The 23,000-nt window shown below is 41.1% G+C and overlaps 1 protein-coding gene across 1 annotated transcript; it reads left to right on the forward strand.

Annotated features, from left to right (window-relative positions):
* Positions 1-329: 329 nt before the first annotated feature.
* On the forward strand, positions 330-22,277 carry CXADR (CXADR cell adhesion molecule; the record flags this gene model as incomplete). The annotated part of the gene is made up of 7 exons (XM_082014322.1): positions 330-387; positions 17,989-18,158; positions 18,828-19,032; positions 19,395-19,550; positions 21,052-21,174; positions 21,521-21,659; positions 22,010-22,277. 7 exons carry the CDS (start codon positions 330-332, stop codon positions 22,275-22,277), a joined length of 1,119 nt encoding a protein of 372 aa, XP_081870448.1.
* Between the last annotated feature and the right edge of the window lie 723 nt (positions 22,278-23,000).

Genomic DNA, 23,000 nt, shown 5'->3' on the forward strand with positions numbered 1-23,000 from the left:
AGAGCTGGGGCTGCCCCTCGCCGCGGTGTGCCGGCACGCGTTGCCGCGCCGGGAGCAGCCGGCGGCCCCGGAGGGCTCCGTACCGGCCCCGGGCGGGGCGGGGGCGGCGGCAGGTGCCGCTACCGGAGGCGGGCGCCGCCGAGCGGCCGTTGGGGCAAGGGGGTGGGGCGGAGGCAGGCGCGCGGCGGCCCCCAGGGGGCTGGGGCGGGTGCCGGCCGGAAGTGACGGGACCCGGCTGATTCACCTGCTGGGCGGTGCGCGGGAGGTACCCGTCGGGAGCCGCCGGGACGGAGCTGCTGGTGGTGGTTGCCCGCCGCTCGCGCCGCGCCATGGAGCCGGTGCCGCTGCCGCCGGTGGTGGTGTTCCTCGTGCTGCTGTGCTCCGCAGGTGGGCGCCGGGCGCAGGTGGAGGGGAGGGGGCCGAACCGAAGGGTGGGAGAGGGAGGGAGGGAGGTGGTGGTGGCGGCGGCGGCGGCGGCGACGACGACGACGACGACGACGACTCTGTCGGGTCGGGCGAAGGGCTGCTCCTCGCCCGGCTTTCCCCCGGTGACAGGTGGGCGCCTGCCCCGCCGCCCCTGCGCGCGTGTGTGTGAGGGGGTGTGTGTCGGGGGCGGGGGGCTCCGTCTCCGCCAGCCCCCCTCCCGGGCGGGTGTTGCCGCCCGGCCCCTGCCCGCCGGCGGGTGCGGCCGGGTAGCGGCGCCTGAGGCGCGGTGCCCGGGCGGGCGCTGGCGGCCGGGGCGCGCTGCGGGGCCGAGCTGGGCTTTGTTCGGTGCCCGCTGGCGGGGCGGCCAGCGCCGCTGCCGCGGGTTGCCTCGTCCCCCTCCTCTTCACCGCCCCCGCCTTCCCCCCCCACCGGGCAGCCCTCGGCGCGGCGGGAGGCGGCCCGCCCCGCTGCGGGCTCCCCGCGTCTCCCGTGGCCTGCCTCTTCCCTCGGGCAGCGGCGGCGGCAGGCCCCGTGCGTGAGGGGCTTTCCGCCCAGCCCGCGGCGGCCGTAGGGTGCCGTGGCGCCCGTCCGGTGCTGCTCCCCGGGGCGGCGGCCGGCGCGGCTCCCCCGGCGGGGAGGCGGCCGAGGGAGCGCCACGCCTGAGAAGAGGCAAAAAGCCGAATTAAAAACAAACAAACAAATAAAACCCCCAAAACCAGCAGAAGCGCCCCTGCACGTGTAATAGCACCGCAGCATCTGGATGTGACTGCAAGGTTGCTCCTGTTCTGAGAGGGTGGAAGGGCCCGGGTGGCTTCTGGAGAGCCCACGCAACCGGCTTGTCCCGGACTCGGTGGCTGTGATGGAACTCCGTGGAGAAAACCTGAGAGAATTAGAGGGTGGGGGAAAGGAGTTGGATTAGGTAGAGCTAAACTCGTTTGTTTTTCTTGCTGGGAGGAAACAAAGGAGTAGATATTCTCAAACAAAAAAACCCCACCCAACCCCCAAAACAAACCGAATGTGCCTGGGATACTAAAAAGTAGGGAAACGTTTTTCATCTCAAACACGAGATGTTTTTAGGTTTCTGTAATGAACTTGGTTGGAGTGCCATGTTAACATTTCCTAAAAATACCCTAAAAAAAAAAAAATTAGTTTCCACTGAAGCTGATCCAGACTTATGTGAAACTGTAAAAGGTGACAAAACACCTACACATTTTACTGCCAACCTGAACCTCAGTATCAGTGGTGTCAGGAGGCCAGTTCTTGTTTCCTGTTGAAATGTTAATGCTTTTGTTGATGTCACTGCTGTTTTGGGAAATTACTCACGGGATCAAAATTCTGTCTCTAATGGAATGATGAACTCTGATCTCCTGCATGAAAGGATATTGGTAGTTCTGCATTAACTCTGATTCTCTAAGCAAAGTTAGAAACAAGATAGATGCTGTGGAAGAACTATGAGTTACTAGTATTTATAGTTAACCGGGTTAACAATTAAGATTTAGATTGAAACACTTCATGTAACTAAAGGTATGAAAAAACCTTGTTGTGAGTAGAATTATTATATGTACCGCAAATGAGCTGAATCACTGCTAGGATATCAAAGGCTATACGGCTAGGGATAATTAATATATGATGAAATGTAAAACCAGAATGAAATTTTACACTTTAGCTTTACTGAAGTGTTGAGGTGTCTTCAGATTTCACTGTCATATTGAATGACTTTGTAAAGAAAGTAATGTATTTATGTTTTGATTAAGAATATCTTTTGCATGGTTATTTGGGTGACTGTACCCTGAAAGACACACACATTTCACAGTCCTCTGAAGGAAATAATTTAACAATCTATGTATCACAGGAGTTGCTACATCATCTGAGCTTGCTTATGTTTTCCCTCTGTTGGATTTAGTTAATAATATTTGTGGGTAGACATTACTTCCTTCACTGAGGGAGTGGATGTCCTTAAGTTGCTGTCTTCCATATGCACCAAACTTAGAGGAAGGAAGCTAATTTGTGTGCAGTTGGGTGAAAGTTGTTGGCAGTGGAGGATTGTCTAGGTGCTAGAGTCTTTACTTGGGTTTGTGGTACTGGAATAATTTGTCATGGTATTTCAGGGCTTGCACTATGTGCTGTTTTCACAGCTTCTCTCCTTCCCCCCCCCCGCCCCCAGCCCCGTAAGCCTCAAGTTCATTGTTTCTCTATCACTGAAAGAACATTGAAAATAACTGATACTGTATAAATAAGGAGGCTTATCTTGTCTGTACAAAAATACACCTTCGGCAGGCAACAGGGCTATGCCATTATGTGTTGAAATAGGAAAGTGTTTGGATTTAAGCTGTCCCTGAACCTTGCTCAAGGGTTTAATCCCTCTGTTAAGGTCAATTTCATAGTAATAAATAGCTGAATTGGGAACTAAGTTTCTCTTGCAGGAAGCGAAGGGTTCATCCTTGAGCATTTCGGGGTACTAGGGAAGAACAGTTCTCTTCTGCTCTATCTCTGTAATTAGTAATGAATTAATTCTAGTGACTGCCCTGGTATTACATGGCTCTGGAACTGACAAATAACTTGTGGCAGTTTGTCCTTACGTTGGTGCTTCTAGAAGATGACCACAAAACAGGTTGGTGTAGTGAAATTCAGCCTTCTGCTCTTGCAGGCTTCTGTTATGAATTTACATTTGGATGGCTATTTCTGCACTCATAACAGCTTTTCTAATTGTACTAATTCTTCTCTGTTTAAAGATGTGCTCCAACCCTGTGGTGAAGGTTGTTGTTGTTGTTTCCCCCCCCCCCCGATAGTAGTAGGTGGTAATTTTGTACTATATTGAAATTCTGCAATGTGTGATGCTTTATTGATAGAATATTAAGCTTTTAACTAAAAGTAAAGTTAGGTAAGCTTTGAGAAAAGTCTGTGGTTATTACCTTGTCATTAAGTGGTATTCATAGAACTTGCAAAAGTATTTCCAATAACATGCATGTAGGAGCAGAACCTAATGCAGACATGGTAAGTTAGCATTTGGTGGCTAGTACATTTTGTCAGATATGTATAATAACTTAAGCCTGTTCATGTTTTTATGCATGCAACAGGATCTTAGAGACACAGACGCTTAAATTAGGAGAAATTTGACTACCACAGGAGTTGAATGATCATTCCTATCCCAGTCTCTTAATTGCTGAACCTCATATACTTCATCCATTGCAGAGTAATTGTAACAGTTTGCAGGGTTCAAATTCTTCTTCAGTGTCCATTGACATTAAAAGTTATCTCAAGTTCAGGACTTCTTTCCTAGGTTTCCAGGATCTTAGTGTTTCAAGAAGTATGAAAAACTTTAACCAGAGATAGCTTAATCAACTAGTTACTGCTGTGACATTGACCATAGGGTTTGAATCACAGTCATCTTGCCTTCACTAATCTTGTGTTATCAGAAGGTATTTTATGCATTCAGAATGCTGCTGTAAAAGATTATTATAGCTCGTCACTTTGGTCTCCTCTGATTGCTCCCCCCCTGCCCCGGGCTGGCTTCCCCTGTATTGCATCAAACTGCAGCTGCCTGTCTGTCTTCACTTCCAGTGCTTGTCACAGCCTCTTCCAAAGCTGAGTTCATTTAATATAGAGATGAAACTACCACTCCTAAATGGCTGGTTTAGCATCAATTGCTGCTTTATAAAAAATATATTTACATACAAGTACTAATATGCTTTGCTACTTGTTCCATTCATGCTTTGAGGAATTCCTTGTAAATACCTTCAAAGCTACCTCAGTATCAGAGCGTTTTAAAACTTGTTTGCCACAGTGCTCACAGAATTTTTACAGACTAGGGAACTTGTTTTTGGGGCCAGTATTGTTTCATCATACTTCCTAACTAATTTAATAATTTGTTGCTTGCATGCACTCATAAGCTTTTAATGGCAGGGATCCTCTTTTTGCTCTTGTTGCAAACTCTGGTTCACTTCATGGAGCTTTTATATGCTATCTGAAATGTGATAAATAAGGAAAAGTTTCAACAATTGTGTAGCTCACCAGCTTGTAACAATGCTCCTCCTCACCCTTACATCGTTTTAGTTACTGCTAGCTACATATACAGTTAGCTCTCCCTCCCCCCCTCTCCCTTTTTTTCTTTCTTTCTTTTTAAGGAATTTCTCTTTTTACTAGTTTGCATCTTTCAAGTGATGGTTATAAGAAGAGCCACTTCAGCCTGTTGCCATGGGAGTAAGTGGCAGTGAAGCTATAGTTCCGTGGAAACTTGTGTCAGTAGCGGCTTGAACATAAGCAGCCCCTGCATCCTTGCTGGTCATTTCCTTTACTGCACAACTGCCTTGATTGTGTGAGTGTGTGGTCAATGGGTCTGAGTTGAGGCTGCTTAAAACTGTAATTAATTTTTTTAACCGGTTAGATTGCAGGATTTGAAACAAGAAAGAGTTTTGCCAACAAGTTGTCCTGGTACAGGGCAGGAATGAGTGACAGGAAGGATGGCACAAGAGCATTAGGAGGAAAACTCATTTTCTGCTTGATCAGTATTCTCCCACAGGAGAGAAATGTCTGTGTATAATGTGGGCCTGGGGGGAGCTTAGCTGGGGAGTCTGACTGAATTGCTCAGTCAGGCAATCGGTTGAATGGCTAGATGTTACCTCAAAGATTATTTTTTGAATCCCATTTCATATTGTACCTGACATTCAGCTGAGCCAGTTCAGGGAGTCTCAAAGTCAGAAAAATACTAAGTTTTTGTAAGGTCAGTTTTCTACCTGTTCTTTTTCCTGATCCACCTCAATGAGACGGAGTCTGAGTTGTAACAAAAGAACATCAGCTGGAACCTCAAACCCATGTGGGTGGAGTATATTACTATAGATTTTTTTTTTGTCACCTACTTACTGGATTATATATTCACAACTTGTGATGTGATAAGAGAGGCAAGATTTGGGGCTTTATTGGCTGTAGGCTGGAGCTATTTGCCAGTGCCATGATGTCCTTTAGCTACTGTTAAGAAGCATCTGAGGTATTTGATGGTCACAAGTTTTGCAGTTCTACTTGCTGCTACATTTTTATCAATAGATATGTTTTTCATGCCCTATAGCTAAAATCTATGCTTATTATGTTGAAAGGTGATTAATGAACAAGAAATACTGGGGGTGTGTAGAAGGAAGGAGGAAAATTTCATAAATTCATGTCTGTGTTAACTTGTGCAGAGTAAGTTTGAATAGAGAATTGAAATTTCATATATTCATTGATTCCGCATTTTCAGTTCTTCCTGTTGGATGTATTAACAGCATAAGCTACAGGGAAAGCTTCATCTTGTTGTTTTAAGGCATGTAAAAATAATGTGTGTGTATATGTATTTTAAAGCTTCCCTAAATTTTTAAATGACCAGTTAAGTTTATGGCTATTTAGGGTGGATATCATAATTCTTTGAGGGGATTCCTTGCTGGCTGTTCCTTGCATGGTGGGGGCGGGCAGGTAAGGGAAGGAAAAGCAGGACAGCTGCTTCTTTCTGTCATTGTGATGCTTCACCTCTTCATTTAAAAAAAGGCAACAACAAAAAAAATCCAAAACAAAACAACCCTGTACTACTGAATGAAATAATTTTCAATCTTAATGCAAAACTTGCATGTGCTAGGAAAAAACATCAATTGTTCAGTAGCTCGGAAGAGCCAAAACCCCTTCACTCAAGTGAAAATAACATGGCTGCTCAGTTAAGTGTTTGATTGTACTTAACTCCTGGATACATTGACTGACAGATGTGCCTAACACATTCACACTGCGGAAGGGCTGTTTCATTCAGTTTGCTTTTAAATGCCATCAAATGGGCAGGATAAAAAAAAATAAATCATGTGACTTGATTGCTTAGTGACTGTGTAAGCCTTCAGTATCAGTTTATGATTGGAAAATAAGTGACTTGCAGGGCTAAAAGCAAAAACTACTCATGCAGTTGATGCGGACTTGGTAGAGGAGAGGATTTGGGTTCTGTGGGTTTTTTTGTGGTTTTGTGTGTGGGTTTGTGTGTTTTGGTTTTTTTTTTTTTTTTGCTTTGGCTGAAAAAAATGTTTGTAATGGTTTGCCCTTACTAGATTCCTTGATACTCTTCTGGGTGGTTCCTTAATGGCGCTTAAGTGCAGTCTGAAGGTACAGTTTCACATTACATGTGGTTACATCTGGTGTAACTTCATGTGTTGATTGAGGTTGTTGCTGTTTCCAGTGATGGTGCTGGGTTCCTTCTTCCCTCCCTTGTGTTGGAGCAGCGTCGTGCAGCTGCTGGGGGACTCCATTCAGCTGATGCAAAAGAAAACGTGGGGTGTGTGGTTTTTTTTTTCCCCGGAGTGTGGTGTTTTCCTATTGGGCGAGTTCATGAATTCGAACCACTTCATGGCTGCGCAAGCGCCGCTCGCTCACTGGGAGCTGGCAGCAGGGTGCTGGTGTAGGTGTGGTGTGAAATTGCTCTCTGTGGGTGGGTCTCCCTGGCAGCTTGAGCAAACCCTTATCAGCTGCTCTGGCCCTGACTGTGTGCTCCCGCCGTGTACCTTGTGCTTGGGGGACTCTTGTTTGGAGAACCCCACCAGGAGAGAAAAAGCAAAACTTCCTACGCGGTGTCAGTTTTTAGTGGAGTCAGCTCTTCCTTCTGGTTTTCTGCCTTTTTGCATAAAGTGCTACACTGGCGTAAAGGGAGGTGACAGGATCAAACCCAGGATGAGAGGGCAGGACCTCGGCAAATCCAAAGTATTCTAGTTGTCATTCCCTAACACTGCAGGTTGAATTAGGTCATGCTGGATCATTTAAACGTGACCAAGCATTAAAACTTGGAACTTGTAGTGATCTTCTGTAGATGTTGGGCTAAACAATACTCCTGTGCTTAAAATTAAGATTAATCCCCATTTTTGTTACAGTATCCCCTCCCCCTTTACGTTGCCCTCCTCCAAAAGTGTATCCTGTCCTTCAGTAATGAGATACAAATGTTCCCTCTCTCAACTTGATAAGCTGGTCCCTCTTGAGTAAGGTCATCAACTTGCTGCAGTTGCTAGGATACTCGGCTGGTGACTTTGGGTTTAGCAGCAAAAAAAGCTTCAAGAATGTGCTGAACAAGTAAGGAGCACAAGGACAGTTGTAAAAGCAAAGGGACGTTGGATAGAAGAATCTGAAGGGAACAGGGATGTCAAGGAAGAAGCGAAAATTGGGGGCGGGTGGAGGGACATAAAAGATAAGCAAAGCTTTAGTCTGTGATTTTTAGGTTTTATTAGTTGCATAACTATTCCAGCTGATCTCAGTGAACTGCAGTTGGGAATGAAATTAAGCTCATGCTATGTATTTGCAGGGTTGGGGTTATTTGTAGTTCTGTTTCTATGAGTCTTAAAGTGAAGAATTTTTTTATTAGATTGGAAGGATGAGTAACTTAGACCTTAATTGTGCAGTGCAGTTTAAACTGCAACACTACATGAATTAGAGCTACTTATTAATTTAATGCTGTCTGAGGACATCCAGATTGAAAGAGGTTTTTTTTACTGTCTTTGAAGAAGTATGCTTAGCCAGTTTCCTGTTGGTTTAGGGTTTTTTTTTTTCTTGTGTGATTTGGCAGAGGATTTGTAGATTCAGGTGAACTCAGGTAGATACTCAGTGACTTAACGGTTACTGTTGAATTGATGTATTTTGTCAGATTTCTCAGGCTAGACCCATGCAGGATTGTTTCAGCTTTGGCTTCGGTTCAAAGCAGATGACCTTAATGTAGTGTTTGTGGTATTCTGAAGGGGAATAGGTCTTTTTGAGCTGTTCTGCAGAAATGGTGAGCTTAGTGGCAAAATTTCAATTTTTGGAAGTGGTCAGGTTTCAGTGGTTGCTGAAAACCATGTTTCTTCTGTGAGTCTGGGGACCAGACAGTAGAAGGGAATGTAAAACTTAGTAGTGGAGTCCTCTTTCATTGTGGAAGCAGATGAAATGAGAAAAGTCAGAAATAGGCAGGGAGAAAGTAAATTCATGATTTGAAGAAATAATGTCACGCTGGTTACTTTACAGCTGGGAGACTTTGCACAGTAAGTGTGTCTCAGCAAAGTGGTGCTTCTCCCGTAGATGCAGCAGAGTTGACTATCCAGGCGGTAGAACTTTGTCAGGCTCATTCTGACATGCAGGGGTTTGGTTTTTTTTTCAGCATTTTGCTTTAAATGCTCCTGCCATTTCATCAGCCTTTTCTTTGTAGCTTATGACAAAACCTTCCTGCATCCATTTAAGTCTTCCACACCTGTGGAAAAAGTGTCCTGAAAACTTAACCAGACCAGAGCTCTGGGAGTTTGGTCACTCAGCTTTGTTCTGCTATTGGTAAGGCAGCTGAGGTGAAATGTGAAAGAGAGTGATCTAAAATCTTGCTTCTGCTAACACTGATGGTCCGTATAAAACTCAAGCTCTCTTCTCCAGAAATTGCTTTGTGGATTTAGTTTCTTGAATTAGTTTTATATTTAGTCTGGGACTAAGTGCACTAGGAAGGAGACAGTGTTTGGAGCAAGGACTGGGAGTAAAATCTCTTCTGGGTGAGTGCTTTTATTCCTGGGTTGTCTGTACTTTCTCTGGCTCCATAAACTATCTTTTCTGCATAATAGAAGGGCTTCAGTAAGATGTGTGACTGAGTAGCTTAAAGACCCCTATCTTGGGGGGTATGAAATGCAGGTGTGAACCTCTTTTGTCTGAATGTTAAAGTTCTGTCTTCCAGGATTTATCAGTGTTCTGCCTAGCGGACTTAGGCTAGTATAGAAAGGCAGGTTTTTATCTTCTCTCAAACCTTTTGGGATTTGGCCTTTTTGAGGTTTAAGTAGAGGGATATGGAGTATGTTAATGTCAATAGCTTTGGAAATGTTAGATTTAGAAGTGCTTGATGCTTTTGCTAAGATGGGGGCTGTTTTTTTTTTTTACTACTTACTATGTACTGCACTGTGCTTTTCTATGAAATTTGTATTGTAGCACTGTATGATAAGCACAGTTAGTGTCAAGCATTGGAAAAATGTGGTCTGTGGAGCATATTAAACATTAACTTTTTAAGACTTTTGATACTAGCAGGACAGTACAGTCTTTGTTAGAAAAAGCTTTGTGATTTGCCTTTATCGCAGTGGATTACCTGAAAAACCTGAATTCTCTGCAGAGTTCTACAATTGTTACATACTAAAACCAAACCTACTCTTTGGATACATATCTGCTATAGATTAAGGTGTAGTACTGCTGTGCCATTTTTTTCTTATTTTATTCACTGCTGCATGATTACTTTGCTTTTGGTAGTTCATTGCCTGTTGCTTGCTTGTTCCTTTCCCTCATCTCTTGCTTGTTCTTACCTCAGGTGAGGTTGCTGTGAAGGTTAAGAGTTCTTTGATGCCTAGGTGCCTGACTAAATTAATAGGATGTGTATTGAGGTAATACGTATTTTGGATTCTGTCCTGAAACGTTTGATGAGAATATCTGGGTACTTTGGCTGTAAAAGAGAACTTTAGAGTTTCTGACTTCAGAAGCCCCCAAATCTTTATTTGCTTTCTAAAGGGAAGACAATTCATATTTTTGTCCTTCTATTAAACTTCTGTTTTTCTTCCTTCTTGCCATTGTTTCTTTAATGTTCACTAAGTTAAAGATGACTCATTAGCGACCTTTCTTTGTGGTGTTCTGTGTCATGTGTCCCATGGAAAAACAGTGAAGTTGTGAAAATAAGTATGACTAGAGCTGATTGAAAATCTGAAATGTACTCTTTTCCCTTAATTCCCTGTCCACCCAAGTTACTTAGCCTGAATTTCTGAAGCCGAATATAACTCCTACAGAAACTGAAGTGGGGTTAACTGTGCCTTAATCTATGTCAGACCTTGTCAGGACCAGGGACACTATGTTTTCAGGATTTTTTGCGGTATGGTGATGGTTGCCAGAAGTTGTAGGGTTTATGATGCGTAGAAAGTTAGATGCACCAAAGCTCCGTAGCGTTTTTGGCCGAAGTTCCAGAAAGCTATGACTGTAATGGACCCTTGTTCCTGCTGTTGGAGGTAAGATGCTGGAAACTGAGAACCCAAATCTGAAGCTAGGCTTTTTGGCCTTTGAGGGTCCCACTGGTAAAGCTAGGATTCAGTTTGCGGTGCAGTCAGTTATGATAAACTGTGGCAAAACAGCATAAGCAAACTCTGCAGCCTGTGGCTGTCGTGGCTGTGCTGATGTGACTCAGCTCCTGGGTGTTGTAAAAATCACTAAAACGAGTAATATCAAATGTTCTTTTCCCTTTACTTTAGCAAAGGCAACTTTTAATCCACTTAGGTCATTAGGAGCATGCTGCCTTGCAGAGGCTCGTCTTGGCATCACTTGAGGATACTGAAGTTTTGTGTAGTGAGGAAGCAGGAAAAGATTGTGAGATGGTGGCTTCTCGTGGGGATTTCAGCCATGAAGGAGACTTAACGTTTGTCTTAGATTGTGCCAATAAACATTGGGAAGTCTCCCTGAGCTAGGCACTCCTCAGTGTGTACCTACCTTGGTGTGTACTCCCTGCTTGCCAAGGGTGTAAATTTAAGTTGTCTCCCTTAGTTCTACAGGGCCTATTTCAGAAATGTGGTTTTGAAATAAGATGTTGCAGAACTTCTGCCTGAGTGGAGGTGGGAAGGGGGAGAGTTGGGGAACTTTGCTTTATAATATCATTAGAGCTAGCTGAAAAAAGTAGATTAACTGTGGATGAGAAGCATATTCAGAAATAAAAGGAGGATGGTGGTGAGTTGGTTTGTGAAACTGAAGTCTGTCAAGTGAAGAAATTTGATCACAGGTATATATATGTATTTGAAAGAGGGGTCTAAGCTGAAGCATCTCTTAAGTGAATTTTATAGCTTGTATCCCTCCAAGCACTAACACACATTTCTGGTTGTCATTATTATTTACTTCTTAAGGCCTCACTCTCTAAAGACTAACACTTATGTATTTACAGCCATTCCGTGTTTACAAGCAGTTATTGGCAAACAAGACTTTTCTGGAGAGCCCTCTAGTAAGGTTGGAAGTACTGTGCAAATGCATATTGCAGATGGATTGCATATGGCTTTAAGTACAGCAACATCTCTGAACTCAACTCTTACCCCATGTAGGAGCAGTCTGTCCTTCTCTGCAGCTGTGCTCCTTAGTGACTGCCATTTCAGACATCAGTTTGAACCTGGCTGCAGTCCTGCCGTCGTGGTGCTCCTCCCCTACTCCTGCCCCTTGGTGGGTGACTGCCACCGTACTTTCTGCTGTTCCAGCTGATTGTGTTCCTCCCCTGTCACCCACTGAGGGAGGGACTGTGTCCGTTGGGTTACGGAACGCTTCTGCAACACCCTGCTACCCGATGCCAGCAACACTCATGCCAAATTTAAATTTACACTTAAATTCCTGTAAGCCAGCAATCCAGAATGTCAGTGCACCCTGAGCTTGTAACTTTTCTCATTTAAAAAAGTATGAAATGCATAAGTAATTAAATTTTTCTTTCTATTACTTGTTAGTATATATCACAGCTCTGCTTGTATCTGTGTTGGAATGGAGAAAGCTTTGCTCCATTTTAATTTTTCGTCTGCTTTCTGTGTTGAAGATTATTTTATACTAGAAAACAATTTCCATCAAACTCTCTGAACCATCTCATTTTCCCTAGATTATTCTTTAAAATATTAATAATGTAGTTTGCTAAGCTGTGTTCCACTTGAGTGGTATTTGAAGGTATGTCCAGATATTCAGGGTGAAATACAGTTTCACTAAAGAGGGTGTACTGGTTTGCACTCCTTTGGAAATCATGCAAAAAACTTGTTCAGTCATGCAGATACAGTTTTCAATGCTCCTTAAGGTCAATTTCCCAGAGAAAGTGTATTTTATTCCACATTAAGAAACTTAAATCTGAATGCTCAGAATCCAAAGTGAGTATTGACCTCCTAACTTCTTTTGATGTAAACTTTTATAAAGGATAATACATATTATTCTGCATTGAGGAATGGTACTTGTCTCTCTTCACCCAGACACAAAGGTTCATTTTTCTGTTTGCCCCAACTGAATGTCACGTATTCTTACAAAATATCTGGATAACAATATACATGCATTTGGACCAACTGCACTTCTATTTTGATAGTTTTCAGTAATTTTTTGAGAATCTGTTGCATGCTTCTGAGTCTAAGCTTTACAGTGATTTGTTTGCTGCAATTAAAAATTAGGTATTTTAACACTAAGCATCTTTCAATAAGTGGATTAACTGACTTGAGAAACCCTCGTCTTTCTGGCTTCTTAAAACAAGCCTGAAAAAGGTCTGAAATGTCATCCATGAAACTCTGCTAACCAAAACAAATACAGGTCTTCACTCAGCTTGATAAAATGTCTGCCAGTCACATACTAGCAGTTAGATGCCACAATTGATCCATGCATGTTTTGAGTGGCATCCTAGGGGAGTGAAAAGAAATTGGATCTTCCTGATTTGAGTGGAAACTGAAGGAGGTGAGGCTTGGGAAAGCTGGAGAAAATGTCATCTTGTCACTATGTGCATTGACTTCATATAGATCTTTAACGCAGTTACAGAATTGTTTGCGTGGGACGTGACCTCAGTCACCCAAGCAGAGTTAACACTGAGCACTTTGGTCTTCTGTGTCAGCTGTCACTAAATCACCTGTCATGTTTTCCTTTTTGATTTTTTACTGCTCATGTACTAGTAGAAGCTTTTCATGTTGCACTGAAGTCCCTTGTTGCCTTCAGCTTTGGTTGGGTTTTGACTTCCCTAGCAGGGATGCTGCATGCCTGGGCAATATTTCTGTATTCTTCCCTTGGTAGACTGTTCTCACTTCCTCCTCCTTAGGCCGAGCCGCTGATTGATCTGCTTATTTTCCCAAGTGTTGGGGTGTACTTTTCATGTGGCTAGAAGCAATTGTCCTTAAATACCCCCCAGTTTTCTGGAGCTCTTTTGCCTTTCAGAACTGGGTCCCACAGAATTCTACCTACTGAATAAGTCAGCCTGCCCTTCTGAAGTGCAGAATCTGTATTGGATGTGTCTTCCTCATTCCTCTCAGGACTTTTAAACTCCACTGTTTCATGGTCACTGTAGTCAAGGCTGCTGTTGATCCCATCCCCAGCAAGTTCTTCCTTTTTTTGTTGAAAGCAATTCCAAGAAAGTATTAAATGGGTTGACCCATTTAACATTTGTTTTTCCCTGAAATCTTCCAGAAGCCTCCTGGATTGTTTGTGTCCTGCTGTGTTGCCCTTCCAGTAGATGTCAGGGAGGTTAAAGTGTTCCACAATAACCAGTATCTGTGATTTTTAGAGACTTTCTGGAATTGCTGAAATAGACTTCATCTGCTTTCTTACCCTGAGTAGGTGTTTTGTAACAAACTTTGACTGTGATGTTGCCCATACAGACCTCTCCTTTAATCCTGACCCACAAGCTCTTAACCATCCTGTTGTCTGTCCTGTAGAACCGTTTTTTGTGTTCCAGCTGCTCCTTCAGGTAGAGGGCAATTCACATGGTGTTCTTTCCTTCCCGGCTTTCTTAAAGCTTGTATGCATCCATGACAAAGCTCCAGTCGTGTGAGCTATCCCACATGCTTCAGTTACTCTGTCGTAGTTCTGTGTACAGGTACTTGAGGTGGTTCCCCTTTCAACATGTTTTATCCTAGCCAGGGTCTGTCTGCCTCCCACCAGCCTGACCCTTGTAATTAACATGTCTGAATCTCTGTTCCCTCCTGTAACTGCAAACTTCTGTCACCATTCCCTGATAGACCTCTGATTTAAAATGTGTGTCACCAGATTTGATGAGGATGCTCCTAACCATCTCTAACCTAGCAGCCCTCATTTCTTGGGGGTACTTGTGGCCATAAAAATTAAAACACTGCTTGCAATGCCAGTCCTGCAGCGAGTTGTTAACCTGCAGGATATATCTCTACAAGACTTTTCTCTTTCACATGAAAGAGCAAGGAGCACAAACATCACCTGGGGTCCCACATCCTTCTTTGCCCCTGGAGTTTTCAGGTTACTCTTGATTTGCTCCAGGTCTCCTTTGTTAGTAGCATGGGTGCCTATGTGAGTAGGTAATAGTAATAGTTAGGGAAAAAAGAAAAAAGGCGGGGGGGGGGGGAGGGCAATAATGGTAGTAATAATAAGGGGTGGTAGTTCAGTAGTCCAAGGCTTGGAGGACCCTTGGCAATCTAACATGCTGAATCTGGCCAAGCCTCCTTGACCAGCATATCTGGCAGCAGATGGTTGTGTCTCCTCTGCAGAAGGAAATCTCCAACTAGTGTTACCTGCCACTCCTTCGTATTGCTAATACTTAGTTCAAACGCAGCTAGCTCTGATGCCTGTCATTCTACGTTGACAAAAAACAAAAAGTGGAAAATAGCTTAATATGCTTGTGTTAGCATAAGAAAGAGACTGTGGAGCACTAGAATAATAAAAATGAAGTGTTGGGAGGCACTGAAGGAGTTGAAATTTATGAAAAATCTCTGAGACTTGGAAGGCTCAGATCAATGTTTGGATAACCTCTCATATCAGCTAATGTGTGCTGCAAGCTTCACATGCAGAAATGATTGTTGAGAGCTGTCCTGAGGTTCACGTGCTTCATCTTCCACTGACATGTTTACGGGCAGACAATGTGCATGAACATAATACTTGTACTTCAAAAGTTTCAATTTTTCTAACAGTCTTCTATGTGGGATAAATTTCCAGCAGGTTGCTTTTGGCTGTTGGGTTCTGCTTTTATTTGTCTTAGGCTTGCTGTGTAGTTTCATATCTATTGTATCAGAGAAATGAGTGCTGTAGTAGAAGCTGAGACTGAACTGTTTGCTATTTGTGGCTTTTGAAGCATTTTAAGCAAGCTGCCATGTGATAAGGAGCACTACTGGAGCCTAGTTTCCTAGGATTGTGTCTCTGAAACATAGTGCTTCCAGCTTTTAGCATAATTTTTGTTCCCTATTCCCAGTGTCCCTTTCTCAGAGTTCTGCTGTCTGAATGAGAAGCGGTTTGTGTAATGTCCACTTTGAAATTGTAGTCACATGGAGCTGTCTGGCAATGAAGAGGCAAGAGATAGTTGAAGAATTTAGCATTCCTTAGCAATGTCAGAACAAATTAATAACTTCAGGACTTGTGGTTGCACTGGACTGTTATTTCTGCTTTTGTATTTGTTTGAAATTGTCAGTGATGAACAAGTAATGGCAGAGTGAGAGAAATAAAACATTAATTGTACAAGTCCCATTTGTTTAGAAAATTAGTAAAAATAATCAACATATGAATACGCATCTGTCTAGTTTTTCAGCCAGGTTGTGCGTTTCAGCAGGTGTCAACTAAAAATCAGAGATTTTATACTTTTTAGTAGTACAGATGTGTCATAGCATCTCCAAAGTATGAATTCTCTTACCTACTACACACTGTGAAGAGGCAGATATCATTGTGTTCCTCTTACCTGAATTACTGAACACTTTGTGAAATCCTCAGCAGGTCCCCTTGCAAATGTGTGTTCTGTGGCTATCTGTTGTGGAACTTCAAATGGTAAAGTAACTGTTACTGGAGATGCTGTCACAGAGCAGAAGTACTGCTTCAACTGATTAACCCTTAGTTCAGAATGAAAGCTTTTAATTTCCCAGGTTATAGATTGGAGGCTTTTAAGGAAGTAACATCGTAATGTATTTCTTAATCATTCACTAAACTGTACTTAATGTCCCATCTTCTTTAATATAGTAAAATGGAAATGCAGAAATGCAATTTGAAGATGAACTTGAGAATATTGTATTACAGTTCCCTAAGGAGGCAATAGGGGAGAGAGGAACAAAAGAGTATGAAAGTCACTGAAAAACAAGTTAGGAATTTGCGTTCTTTGCTACTGTGCTTTCTCGGAACATGAATGTACTCTGAATCTACCCATTTCTAGAGATGATGGCTAGTAGTAATATTGTCTTTGTTTATGCAAAGCTTACTAAACTTAAAGATTACACTGTAATATATTTCACTACTCAAATGATCTTTTTAAGAGGTTTAGAATGGCTAGTTTTACACTTGGAAATCTGAAAGGACCCTTTGGAAGGGAATAGCATCTATGGGAAGCCAACATGGAGATCAGTATAATTGAAGAAATAGTATTAATTCAACCTAGTAGCAGAGGATTAGTTGCTCAGACAGGTTTACTGTGGTGAAAAAAGAGGTGATACAAACCTTTTAGAATTATCTTTGAAAAGATGTACACGCATTGATAAGAAACATTGCACCTAAATCTCTCTTGTACTTCAGATTGATGTTTGTTCGGTTTTTTTCTGGAATGAAGGTCATGCCATGCAAAGTAATACAGTGAATGATAGGAAGCGAAATAATCCTACCTAATTTGTAACTGTATGTTTGTAACTACGGTTGTAAAGGTCTTCTCTTATAAGCTTTTGTCTGGAATTTAGTATGTGGTGCTTTCTAAATTTTTTTAAATAGCTGTTAAAGATCTCTTTGTTTTTGACATCAGGAAGAGAATCCAAAGACTTGATGCAGACCAAAATCTTAGTAAGGTAGAAGGATAGCTGTGCAGTCAGATCTGTGCAGAAACGCACATCTCTACTATAGGGAGAAGTACAAGTTATTATCTAACTTGAGCTAGTGCAACTTAAAGCATAAATGCACTGTTTATAATAATTTTTAATCGTATTTCATTTGAGGCTGTGATTCTACAGATGCACCAAAACAATCTAGCTTCTTTACACTGGCTACTCTTCTTGTGGCCTGGCATCTGTTGTGGCTGTGGAAACATCTGTGTGACTGTCTGACTATGATGGGCAGCAACCTACACACACAAAATGAATGGGCAGCAACGTGTACACAGTGAAAATCTGAGCTTGGTACCCACCAAGGTGGACAAGAGAGTGGATGTACAAATGCCAGATGTTTCCATAATGAGCAGATGGAGCTTTCCCCTACCTCATGGCAATGTATGAGTCTACACACTTGAATGCGGGAAGCCTATTTTTGTTCTAAAAAAAGGGGGAATCTTGCTTCAGGCCTTTTGAGTAAGTCTGTCTGTGTCACTATAGAGATTCTTTTTTAGGGCTGAATTGAGGAAAATTTGTTGTTTTGCTTAGAGGCATGCAAATAAGGATTGTACAGCCTTTTTTTGAGGAGTAAGACAAACGGAAAGGGCGAGCAAATCTAAACTCATTGATATTTTTGGAAAGGATTCTTTTGTTCCCTTCCTTAGATAGAAGAGCCTTTACACCTCAAGGCAGGGCAACTTAACTTCATCTAACCCAGGACTTCACAACAATTCTGCCCATCCTGGCAGACGTCATTGCTGCTCCATGCTTTCATTTTGCCAATGGGGGAGTAGTGGTAACTTGAAAAACCTGCTGCTGAAAATTTTTGGTTTAGCTTCGTATGGGACTTGAATTGTACAAAAACATTTTATGGTTTGAAAGATGTAACTGCCTGTTGGAAATGATTCCAAATGAGCAGTACATGACTCTGCACTGTGTTCAGTAACATACTGCACAGGATCTCTTGAGCAGGGACAAGTCTGCTCGTGGCATGATTTCCATACAAGAAAAGTATATGATGGATTTGAATATATACTAACAGAACATTTATGGTGGAAACTATATGTGAAGTGTTTTTAAAACATAAATATTTTTATAGGTCTAACAAGAAGCCTAAGTATAACTTCAGTTGATCAATCAATGTTTGAAAAAGCACAAGGAGAAAAAGTTACATTGCCATGTACTTTTGTACTCTCAGAAGACGATGAAGGCCCACTAGATATTGAGTGGGTATTGATACCGGCAGATAACCAAAAGAAGGAACAAATAGTAAGTAGAGACTTTTTTTGGACAGTGTTAATTCAGTTGAGTAAGTCAACGTATGAACTTTGTTACTGACTTTTTAAACTTCGACTTTTCAGGTTGGGATGCTTGTGATCTTAACTTACTTTGAAGCACCAGTCGTTTGAAATGTAGTGGAAGTTTTGGAATAGCAGATTAAGTACAAAATGTCAAGGAATTTCTCACTATAAACTTCTTTAGAAGAACTCTCAACTTAAAAATGCTTCGATTACAGAAAGCAAACTATGCTTTTGTACCTGCATTGTTTTCCTGATTGAAAACTGATTTATGAGGATTTGATTTTTAAATATATTAACTCTTCTAGTTATTAACTCTTCCCTTTCTCTGGAAGCCTTACTAATAAGGTGACTCCTTTTAGTGGAGAGGTTTTACTGAATGAAAGTAGAGCAATTTTAAACAGTTTTCTTTTAGTTAGAAGTCAGTGCTGATATTACTGCTACTTGGGCAGGTGTTTGGCTGGAGTATTCGTTAGAGTACTGTCTGTTGGTGATATTTTGAAGATTGAGATATTTGGCTGTGTCATACTTCTGGCATTATTTAAAACAGTAGAAAAATTGTCAAGAATCTGGAGATACCAAATTATTTTGAATGTTTACATGCCAAATGGATTTCTGAACCATAATTCTTTTTTTATAGATAATTATGTATGCTGTAGACAGGATTTATAATCATTATTATGCTGCTATGACGGGGCGGATGCAGTTTACTAATCCTGATCCCAGATCTGGTGATGGTTCGTTGGATATCCTGAATTTAAAGTCAGCAGACACTGGCACGTACCAGTGCAAAGTGAAGAAGGCTCCTGGAGTTCAAAGCCAAAAAATACAATTGACGGTACTTGGTAAGATAATGGTTCCTTTTCAGTGACGTTTTTATGTGTTTGCTCCATCCTATCTTTGATACCTGAAATGAAAACTCCTGTTGGGCAAAGTCATACTGAATCTATGATGATGTATCCATTATTGAGGTTTTGGGAGGGGTGGACATCATTCTGTCCTGAGGGATGAAGGGAATAATATTCAGAATAATGAGTATATTTAAAAATTCTATGCCTGGCTTGTATTTTGTAGAAAATCTTTCCAAGCATAGAAATGGTTTGTTGTACAAGCTTTGTCTTTAGCAAAATGGATGGACCTACTAGAACACAACTAGCAAGCATTTTGATTGTGACTGTTATTAATTCAATAATACTTTGTTTATTAGTAAAGCCAGCAAGAACTAAGTGTTCCATTGAAGGATCACAGGAGATTGGAAAAGATGTTATCTTGAAATGTGCATCACAAGAAGGATCCCCGCTTTTGTCTTATGACTGGAGGAGAGTATCTGGCACACAGGAACTTCCCACCACTTCAATGCTGAGTACTGTCAAACTTTATTTATGACACTGAAATACTTAAAGATTGCATTTGTAATTTTGGCTTATCTTGACTTGTGAGCATCTCTTGCTTAATATTAGTATAGAGTAGTCAAGTTAAGTGTCACTTCTGCCATCTCACTCAACTGACTTTGAAACAAGTTATTTCTTTTTTTTTTTAATTCATATTGGGAAATGTTTTACGTTGAGATTCTTCCTGTTAGGCTTCGGAATTATGCTTTTGTGCTCAAGTGGACAGTAAGGAAGAATCAGAACGGAGTCTAGACTAGTGGTTAGAGCTGCCTTCAGGGAAGTGGGGATAAGAGCGTGAATTTTCCTAGAGATTGAACTGAAGTTTTTGCTTCCTGATCAAATGACAGAACCCCTTGCTTAAGGGATACACGTCTTTAGAAGAAAAGTTGTCAAGGGTAGCAGAGAAGGCTTACCCTCTTCTTACAACAGCTGACATACTGGAAAGAGTTATATATTCTGAATTTTGACTGATGGATTCCAAATTGTTACAGTGGTGGTACTGGATTTTTATTGTGCGAACTTTATTGTAGAAGGTTACTTTTGAGTTTTGGCTTTGTGAAAGTTATTTTGGAATTTTTTTTTTTTTTTAAGAGTACTGCTCAATACCAGTTATTGCTGATCTTCTTTGTACTTAGGAAAACCTTAAACCTTGAGATGGTGAGGTTTCCTTGCAGATGAAGCAGTTTAAGAATCTGTAACTTGATAAAACAATATTTGTTTTGGGCTTGTGAATGTAGGTTTGGGGCACTGAACATGTTCTCAAGAATCTAGGCACTACTGAACTTTTTCAGCAGGAAGAGCTAAGTATGTGTGTGGTGCTTTGTTTCTGTGATGTAGTCTCTTGCAGGGCTGTTAGCAAATCAGCAATAATCAGCTGGTAGCAATTAAAGCATGCAAACCATTTGTAATTCATATCATAGAATCTCACAAAGGTAGCTGTCAATGCATTTTGAAGGCCCTGGGGAAATACTCTTTTTGTTGTCACTGATTCATGTCTCCTACTTAGTCAGCATAGCTAGACTTAATTGGTCACCCCTTGGAGTGCAGTCTTTAGGTTAGATCCACCTCATGTTGAACATGGGTTCTGCAGGCATCTGAGCCAGCTGTATAGAATTGGTTTAGACAGAAGAGGAGGAGGTACTTCTGGGATGCAGTTCATCTTTTGTGTATTAGAATTCTATGTGAAGATGAGAGAATTTGTCATTTTAAGCATCTTTTTGGGTGACAGAGCAGTTAGTCTGTAGGCTTAATATTAAAGTCAAATGCCGAGGAATAAATTTCTAACAATGTAAAAAGGCATTTATAAACAATAGTATTTTGCAGCACGACAGACTTCTGTTTTTATTTAGATATTTTGAATATAGCATTTTTTTAGTTAAGACTTCATCTGTGTGCTGGATTAATGATTCTGTAGTATTGAATATGGAATTAAACTTTGGATAATGGTAAACCTTTACCTTTTGTTGTTTGTAGATAAAAATACAGGGGAACTTCTCTTGAAAAATGCCTCTCAAGACTATTCTGGTACATACAATTGTGTTGCATCAAACAGAGTTGGCACGGATGAATGTTCTGTTGAGCTGAATGTCACCCCTCGTAAGTGTTTGCTATGTAATGGTCACAGTGTTTTGTGTATTAAAACTAAATAATCTTGTTTTTCTGAAGTCCTAAAAGGTTTAAAAAAAAAAAAAAGATTCTGTTGTGTAACTGATAGTTACCATTTCAAGTCTTTATTTCCCAAAATGTTGCTTTTTATGCAGAAAACTGTAACTTATTGTTGTTTTAAATGCATATGATTGAAACGTACCCTCTGTGATTCAGTGATACACTATTAACCTGGATCATGTGGCAACTTACTGTTTCTAATGTTGGGTTGAGAGAAAAGAAGCTGGTCATATAAACTTGACGTTTAACAAACAGTGTTGTTATTTATCTATTCTAGCTATAAATACAGCTGGTATAATTTCTGGAGCTATTATAGGAACTCTGTTGGGTCTTTCTGTACTGGCTTTTCTTGTCTTCAGTTGCTGTAAGAAACATAGAGAGAAGAAATATGAGAAAGAAGTACATCATGATATCAGGTAATGACATATCTTTAATTTCTGAGCAGTATTATTTGAAGATTAGCTTCTAAATGTGTTTCTGCAAGTGAGATACTTAACAGTTGAGACTGTCTTAATCTGGAAAACTTATTAACATACTAACAGCTTGTCAGACAACTTTTTGTTCTGAGTGTGGTGTAGGTAGTCATGTTTAATTTCAGTAAAGACTTTAAAAGCAAGGAATACCTTTTTTTAAACTTTAATATGTGAGCCTCTTTTGGCTACTGTGTCAGAATAGAAAGAAACAAACTGAAAATCTGTTTTGTAAGCTCACACATAGTAATAGTGACTGAACTCTTTTTCTGCAATTGTGTTTTTGTTTATTTCAGAGAAGATGTTCCACCTCCAAAAAGTCGCAGTTCGACAGCTCGCAGCTACATAGGCAGCAATCGTTCTTCTCTGGGTTCGATGTCTCCCTCAAATATGGAAGGATATACCAAAACTCCGTATAGCCAAGTCCCAAGTGAAGACTTTGAACGTACTCCCAGTCAAAACCCAACTTTTGCACCTTCAAAGGTAGCTGCACCTAATTTAAGTAGAATGGGAGCTGTTCCTGTGATGATTCCAGCACAAAGCAAAGATGGGTCCATAGTATAAAATATTATTAATTTAAATGCTGTTTTTTAAGTGTTCATTGTAAGTATTAGAGAAAACTACTGTGTTCCATCCCTCATTTAAACAATGGCATGCAATTTTCCTTGAAGAAAAAGAACAAGTTAGTTTGGAAAGCCACCAATTATAATTTTTTAATTTTAAACTTACTAGTATATGACAGTTGAACTATCTGCTAAAAGCATTGAAGTTCCCGAATAAATATCAGACACTGAAGGTATTTGGACCTCTGGTAGGTTGCTGAAGAGACACTGTCAACTAACGTGCAGTTCTGAATTTGTAACAGTGAGACACAAGTGAGAAGTAACAGAAGCATTTCATATCTAGACCATGAAGTTTCTCAGAGTTCCTGAAACTTCATCCTCAATTTTGGAGTAATAGAAATATTTCTAACTTGGCCACTGTCTGATGAAGTTTCAGGGGGCTGAAATACTGAGGATGACTTTGAATTCTGTTCAAACTCTTAGTACTTACGCAGTTCTTTAACCTGGCAGTGTTTGTTTGGGTCACTTCTTGAGCTCTTATTTCAGGGGCTACCAGTTATTTGATTGGTTGAATTAATTTAATGAATCTATTCTGAACTTAAAATTGCAGTGAGTGGAAATGTGACCGGAGACCTTGCAAGCTCTTTGAAACATTAATTTTTCTGTAATATCTAGTTCAGTCATGTCAGATAACTTAACTTAAGTATTAAGTATTATCTGATGC

The sequence above is a fragment of the Phaethon aethereus genome, assembly GCF_964289735.1.
Source record: "Phaethon aethereus genome assembly, chromosome: 1".
Lineage (NCBI taxonomy): Eukaryota > Metazoa > Chordata > Aves > Phaethontiformes > Phaethontidae > Phaethon > Phaethon aethereus.